Source organism: Camelus dromedarius, chromosome 16 (assembly GCF_036321535.1).
Source record: "Camelus dromedarius isolate mCamDro1 chromosome 16, mCamDro1.pat, whole genome shotgun sequence".
Lineage (NCBI taxonomy): Eukaryota > Metazoa > Chordata > Mammalia > Artiodactyla > Camelidae > Camelus > Camelus dromedarius.
The window spans coordinates 10,645,331-10,652,975 of NC_087451.1; the positions used below are offsets into that span (position 1 = coordinate 10,645,331).

At 46.3% G+C, this 7,645-nt stretch overlaps 1 protein-coding gene across 2 annotated transcripts; it reads right to left on the bottom strand.

The window, feature by feature from the left end:
* Positions 1 to 272: 272 nt before the first annotated feature.
* Positions 273 to 6,722, bottom strand: MRPS23 (mitochondrial ribosomal protein S23). 2 transcript variants are annotated; one of them, XM_031468077.2, is made up of 5 exons: positions 6,551 to 6,722; positions 5,890 to 6,060; positions 3,588 to 3,665; positions 3,258 to 3,384; positions 273 to 2,911 (listed from the first exon to the last, which is right to left on the bottom strand). In XM_031468077.2, exons 1-5 carry the CDS (start codon positions 6,592 to 6,594, stop codon positions 2,771 to 2,773), a joined length of 561 nt encoding a protein of 186 aa, XP_031323937.1. In that variant the 5' UTR covers positions 6,595 to 6,722; the 3' UTR covers positions 273 to 2,770. The 2 variants fall into 2 exon arrangements, with proteins under 2 accessions (XP_031323937.1, XP_031323936.1); XM_031468076.2 differs by having other exon boundaries at positions 273 to 2,914.
* Positions 6,723 to 7,645: the final 923 nt, after the last annotated feature.

The following is a 7,645-nucleotide window of genomic DNA, read 5'->3' on the forward strand; positions in this document are numbered from 1 at the left end:
AGGGGAATGGCTGCAGAGATCAAAGTCGTGGTCTCCTCTTCCCTCCCTCCCTGCCTGCCCACTCCCCCAACCCCATTCTTTATGTCACATCTGGGCACATCTTCTTCCACCTGACACTGTTTTCACTACGTTATTTCCCTGCTCAAACTTTCTTACACCCACTGAGCCCCTCTGAGTAGTTATTGAGACCACCAGGATCTGATCCCACCCTATCTGCTCAAGCCTGTTTTCCACTCCTCCTCAAGAGTTAAGAAAAGCACCTGTTACACATATTACAAGTGAGTTTTGTATTTATTATCTCAAGTAATCCTCCCAGTACTAACCGGAAGCCAAAGAGGCAAACATCATCACCCCTGTCATAGTTTGAGAGACCGTGACAGGCACAAGGTCACATCAGTAAAAACTTGAGTAACCAGAACTAGAATCCAGACCTTCAGACTCGTGCAAACTCCACCATCGCCTGGACATGCCTTCCTTGGCTTCAGCTCAGCAAACCCACATGGAGGGTCTACTCCTGATTTAGCGCTCCAGCAGATCAAAATAAGAATTTCTACCCTTGTTCACATGCTGAATAGGGAAAGGATGGTTCCCTCTGGAAAGAAGACCAGGGTGAGGCAGGCAGGGAAATAAACAGCGGACCCGGGGTGCCGACTGCAGCGAAGCAGGCGAGCGTAGCCTGGAAGGGGCTCAGCTGGGACCTGAGACTTGATGTGAACATTGGTGAAGCTTCTGAGCAGAGATACCATTTGAAAGGGGCAGTGGAGGTATGGTTTCTAAAGACCCTGGTGGCAGGGAGTGTGCTGCAGGCAGAAGGAACAGCAGGCACACTTCAAACCCACCCCCTCCAAGGCAGTGGTCCTGGACTAGTTCAGAGCTGGTCCTTCTCCCTGACTCTACACATTTTCATAATTAAAAGTATTCCTGTTCATTTTACCTTTTTGAAAGTCACTCTTATCTTCCCACCTAGATTTTAAGGTCCTTAAAGCCAAGAATGCACTTACACTCCCATTCTCTTCAAACACTGTAGGGACCTGGTGATGGCTTTTGCCCCCACGGATCGTGGGAGGAGTTCTGAACCCCCAAGTAAGCTTCACACCTTTGACTAGGTTTTGGTGACTGGGATTTTAGGTTGAAGGTTTGCTATGCGTCCATACAAAGGATCTCTGAGACATTAAGTGGAAAACAAGTTCCAGAACAGTGTGCTTGGTTCCCCTTATATGTGCTCAAAATTATTTCTGGAAAGAAAAAGGTGATAGTGGTGGCCCCAGGGAAGGGAAAAGGGGTGGCCGGGGGACGGGGTACAAGAGACTGGCTTTTCAATTTAAATTTTGAACCATGGGCCAAATTGAACCATTTCAATTTAAATATTAAACCATGTATAATTTTGTCTCTAATTAGGCAACAAATAACTTTAAAAATATCTTCATCACTATCACAAAAAAAAATCCATTTTTTAAATCCCAAAAGGATAAGGATTAGAGAGGTAATGAGTGACCGCTGATTGTTGCTCTGAGAACAGAACCGTCTCCTCCACCTGCTTAAGTTCTCCTCCTAAGGCCCGGCCAGGGGTCTGGCACCCACTGGTTGCCTAATGTGGAATGGATGTAACTTACTTCCCCAACTAAAAGCAAAGCGTCCCCTTAACATGAACTGTAAAGCAGTGATGGGGAGGTGGGGAGGCAGCATGGCTGAGAATGGCTTTTGCCTCAAGTACTCATTTGCCTTCCATTACCTGAGCACCACGTGCAGGGAGGTGTACAGGCTGGAATGTGGAATATGGAAACATCTTACCTGTGTGTGGGAACACCTGCTCTGCCCTCCTTCTGCGGCCCCGCCCCCAACCTGCCAGGAGACAGAAGAGATGACACGAAGAGCAAAGGGGGAGAGAAGCCACCTGAGTTTTAAAATGAGGCACTTCTGAAGCAGCTTACTACAAACAGCTGACCGCTAATAGCTGAGGGGCATTTCACTTTTTTCGTAAAAGATACGGAGCTACAGAAAGCAAGACAGTGGTAGAAACCCATCAGCACACCCTGACGCCAGAGAGGCAGGTGGATGCTGGTGGGACACACCACCTAAATCAGCCCGCTCCTCCTGGCAACGCAGTTACCCACAGAGATGTCATCGGAATTCAGTCTTTAGCTGGATGTAATCACTCCTTCATTCAATAAATCGTTACCGAGTGGCTTACTCTGTGCATCTGTACGCTGTCTCCAGCACTCAATCCGTGAGATTAAACTTACAATTTCGCCTTTGTCTACCATCAGTGATAGGTTCTTACTCTTACTGCAAAGCACAGGTCAGCTTGGCCTCTCAAACAAAAAGTACAAAGGTTATCTGCAGACATACATAGCTGGCCAGGGAACCACACCGTTGTGTCCAAGTGGAAGTTTGATGGATCCAGAGACAAGAAACCTAGCAGCGAATCAAATGCGAACATAAAACTCGAAGCAAACCTACGCAGAATGAGTCCCACTCAAACAATTCTTATAAAGGTTTCCTAATGCAATTTACAGTTTTAAAATAAATTTACTTTATAAGCACTAGGGAGTTCTTCATTTAATACCGTCCAAACATAAAAGTTCACATAACTGCTTCTTTCCAACTGTGATACAGAGCTTTATGACAGCCTAGAAAGGGGAACCAAAAGAAGGCAAACAGAATGCCTTAGAGATCAAGCAACATTTGCACAGTCCAACTGTTAAAAATAGTTCCACGTTCATCTCCTGCAGCCGGCTTGGCTGTCAGTGTACACAGCACACAGAGCTCTTCAGGGAGGTGAGAGGCCTTTTTCCTGTTCTCCAGGTGCCCCCAAATGCTGGTCCCGTGGAACTTCTGTCAGAGGCTGATTCTCTTCCAACACAGATTGGGGTTTGACACCCATGGGTTCAGCCTTCCTGCTACCTTCCTGCTGCTTAAAAGACCAGACATAAGAACGTCAAAGGGATGTCATTTTCACTCAATTAACCGGCTGAAGCTATGTGACAGACACATTCTATCACAGAGTCAAAAATATAACACTGTTATCTCAGGTCATATTCTATTACGACAAACAATAAACATGATTTAAAAAACCTCTACAGAATCACAATTTCAAAAACCCTCACAAGTTACTTATTCCAAGCAGCAGTCCTTACCACAAAATTCTAGTATATCTGATCCAGTAGTATCTGACCTGGAGCCAAGGTTGGGGAAAGAAAATCAAGCCTTCCTTCAACCTCTGGCAAATTAGACAATTTTGGTAATAAAATACTCACATTCCTTGCTTCTCCTACTCGTCGTAAAATGACACCTTCTGCCAATAAAGCCTTCCCTGTTTCCACAAACAACTTCTCTTCATCTGTTTCTCCAAGTTTCTGTAGCTCAATGTATTTCTCCACAAACCTAGAAGTCCGAGCAGTCACATCTTAGGGCTGTGTACTGGGAGTTGTCAAGATGTGCTGTTACACACAGTACTAAGCACTCCTGTAACACATCTTCCAACAGAAACATCTTTTCCCTCAAGTGGAATTCAACAAAACTCCTCAAACTAACAACAAAATCCTCAAAAAAAAAAAAAGTAACCCAGGACTTGTAAAATGGCTTACCTTTGACAGGTAGACTTGAAGTTTGGATTGAACAGATCAAAAGCTTTTTGACCAGATCCATACGTGGAATAAAATTTCCTAGAAAACACAAAACACAATATAAATCTCCAATTATAGATCATGGCCAAGAATGGAGTAACGAATAACTGCTGGGCCCTGAGGAGTTGAGGACAAGGTGACCTACAGAACCTGAGCCTAACAGCTTTTGTTTGTCTGTTTTAAATAAGCACTGCATGCACGTGGTAAATACATCTAATGTTCCAGAAAGGTGAAAAGTAACGTTCCTCCTCACCTCTGAACTCCAGGTTCACTTCCCAGGAAGCAACACTACCCAGGGATGCTCTAGCAATGTACAACCACACACACATCCATCACTCCCCGTCCCCAGCCACATCCCCAGCCACGCTGTCTAACCCCAGGGATGGTGAGCACATCCCGCCTTTTTACTTAGCATTTCTTAGAGATCATTCCAAATTGGTGCATGTAGATTATTTCTAGTCCTCTGCTACTTTAGATACTGCTGCAGTGATTACCTTTATCTTTCTCAGTGCACTGGGCAAGTAAGTCTGTGGAATAAATTCATAAAAATGGTTATCACCAGGTCAAGGTATAAGAATTTGTAATTTGGCCTTCCAAATTGCCAAAGTGCTTTCCAAAGGAGCTGTGCCCATTTACACCCACACCAGTAAGGTAAAGGACTGCCTACTTCCCCAAACCCTGGATCAAATTATATTTTCCAATTTTTTGATCTTTGACAATTTGACAGGTGAAGTAGTGTAGCTCAATGTTGTTTGCTTTTCTTATGAAACAGACTGAACATCTTTCCATGTTTAAAAGCAAATGAATTTCCCTCTCTGTGGCCTGTCCACATTCTTTGCCCATTTTTCCTTTTGGTCTTTTTCTTATTGACCTATAAGCAAACTTGACAGCAGTATGAAGAGGATATCAGCCCTCTGTGATATGTCTTCCAAATTTTTTTCCCAATATGTCAGCTGACTTTTGATTTTGCTTGTTTTGTGTGTGCAAAAGATCTTAATATTTTCATTTATGGCTTCTAGGTTTTATGTCATGCTAAGAAAGGCTTTTACCACTCAGATTATTATTTAAATTCTCCCATATTTCCTTCTAGTACTTCTATGATTTCACTTCCTATACTTAGGTTTTGATACACCTGAAATGTATCTTGTTATTATAAGTTCTTAAAAATATCAAAAAATAGGGGGGAGGGTGTAGTTCAGTGGTAGAGTGTCTGCCTAGCACGCACAAGGTCGTGGGTTCAATCCCCAGTACCTCCATCAAAGTAAATAAAAACCTCATCACTTTAAAAACAAACAAACAAACAAACAAAATATCAAAAAACACCCCCCAAAAAACCAACCAACCAAACAAAAAAGCCAAAAAGATAAAGGTTCAAAAAAATTATTTAAGACGTTATTATGAGGGAACAGTAAAATATTCCACATTCTCCAATGACCATCACCTAGTTCCACTGCTACACACATGGTAAAAGCACAAGTGATTTTAATGTATAAATGACCTTGAAAGCATCCTGACCAAGTGCATGCAATAGATCTAAGCAGAAAAAAGCTAGGAAAGTATTCAGTGTCCCAAAGATCTCTGAAAATTCCCTACCCTGAAAATTTCCAAGCAGAGCTGGAACACACCAGTTCCACCTCAAAGGAGTGTTGTTTGGGGTGGGGGTGGGGAGAATATTTCTCAAATGAAAGGTGCCTAGACCCCAATAAATACAATGACTTTATAAACTATTTCCTTACAACCAGAAATAGGGGTAAAAATGAGGAATATGTATTAATTTCAATTAGGCACAATCTCTGATCTTAACACTTAAAAAACAATCTGTAAAAATTCTAGGCACTAAAAACTAACTTGACATCAGTATTTGAGGGAAAGGGCTTTGTCAGTGAATTCCCACTAAGCTGACCTCCTTGAGGCCCCCAGTCCTCATGACTAAAATGAAGACGAATATCCCTATCTCACAGGATTAGAGGCCTAAGGCGGATGTTTGCTAAGGGCTTAGCATAGTGCCTGCCACCAAACAGATGCGCAGACACAGGTAGCTAAATAGAAATGATCGGTTGCTGGGCTCCAGGTTCTACTTCTCGGAACTTTCGTTTGTCTCACACGCGAGAGAGGCACTGATTCCCTAATCTGGCTAGATAGACAAGACCTTTTCACAGGGCAAGCCCCGACTCCATTCCTATTTAAGTTGCCAGACTGCTGGCTAAACATTTCCTTCTGACGTTCTGCTGCCTCCTGTCCATCATATGGGCTCCGCACTCACGCTCTAATCCGATCCTCGTGGTACAAGATGTCCTGGATGGAAGCTTTGGCTTTGCCGTATCGCAAGCGGGGCCTTCGGAAGACCGGCTCCCTCAGCGGGGGAAAGGCGTTATATACGTCAAACCACAGGGGCTTCTCCTTCAACACCCCAGCCCGAATCAGGTCCCGCGTCCTTAAGGGAGGGTAAAGAACGAAGGTCAGTGACAGCCTGAGCCCCTGAATCAGTGTAGCCGCAGCCTGGGACATCTGGGGGACCGCAGGGTCCGGAAAACAACAGAAGGAGGGCAGAGCAGGTATTCCCACCTACAGGTAAGATGTTTCCATATTCCAAACCAACCTAACAGTGCTCAGGGGTTAATCCTTCCATTTTTATGTTCGTCCTACCCCCTCGCCCTATCACTGTGCCGTTAAGGAAAATGCAAAGCCGGTTCGGCCAGGCCCATCAGCCCCTTCCTCCCCACCCCTTCCTAAAGACCTCCCTTGGCGGAGGAGAGAGGTGCGATCTTGAACGTGAAAGCTAAGAGATTCAAGGAGTGACGTCGTCAGATATAACTCTTCAGAGGCAGGAGAGAGCACGAGAGAGGCTTTGGCGGCTCAGGCCCACCCAAAACAGAGCGCGAAATGGGGAGTGCCCTCGGCCCCCAGCGGCTCCGGGCACGCACCGCGAGAAAATGCTCCCCACGGTCTCCAGCCGGCTCCCCGCCATGCCCGGCGCCTCGGATCTCGCGCGGCTCCAGGTACAGGAACCGGAACCGGAAGCGCCCGTGGCAGGCGAAGTGGGCGTACGTTGCGGACCGAGATAAGGAGTGCTGTGCAGCCACCGCGGCCCCCACGGGAGGGCGGGGCCAGGAAGAAGCAGAGGATGGCCGAGCCGGCGCGCCCTCGGCTCCACGCTAGGTTCAGACGGGAGCACTCGATAGCCGAGCCTCCAGGGAGGGAGGGAGCCAGAACTCGGGTGAAGCAATTAAATGACCAGTCCAGGGGAGGGGTTAATTGTGATGGTTGCTTTACATCTGACCTTACTAAGCCAACTCCTTCCGAGAAGATGGGGCCGCGCGGAGGGAAGATGATAGGTAGGAAGGAGGGAGGGGCAGCCGCAGTCCTGGGGGGAGCCAACTGGCTCAGGCATTCGTAAGGCAGAGATTAGGGGTCACCAGCTCCAGGCACGAACTGCGCCTAGTTTTGGCTGGAGTCACAGGCTACGCAGAAGGAAACCAAGCTTCGGGGAGGGACGTCACCTGCCCAGGGTCACCCTACAGCCCAAGCCTCTGTCCTCCGTCTCCTGCAGTTTAGCGCTCCCCACTAAATCCTTTGGCCCTGGAGCGTCACCTGCATCCGCTCTAATAGGGACGCTACCGGCAACTAGTATTTCTTCCCCAGGAGGCGTCGCTAGCTAGCTGCTCCCTGGACTTTGAAAAGTGGAAGTGTCCGGAACAAACAAATTCAAAAATCCGGGGAAAGTAAACTTTCTGGGTTACCTTTTGCCCACTAATCATACTTCGGGTAAAGTACCCCGTAGAAACTAAAGCACAACTTCACGAGGATATTTGTGCAGGGGTCGTCATGGCAGCATTGTTCGTAGCGCTCCCCACCCACTCAATGCATCAACTGGGAAATTTATGTTTCATATGTTCCATGGAATCCTATGCAGCTATTAAAATGAACGCGCTGGATCATATGTATTTACCTAGATGAATGCCCGTGACTTACTGTTAAATGAAAAAGGGAGTTGCAGAGAGGCACCTTGAATGGGATCC

Bases quoted from the DNA above. Each gene is read 5' to 3' on its own strand.
- MRPS23 (XM_031468076.2), bottom strand. From the start codon at position 6,594: ATGGCGGGGAGCCGGCTGGAGACCGTGGGGAGCATTTTCTCGCG. The intron at 3,666-5,889 runs GTGAGTGCGGAG...TGTGTTTTCTAG, and splicing joins CACGAGGATCGGATTAGAGC to GAAATTTTATTCCACGTATG. The intron at 3,385-3,587 runs GTAAGCCATTTT...TCGGACTTCTAG, and splicing joins TTCAAGTCTACCTGTCAAAG to GTTTGTGGAGAAATACATTG.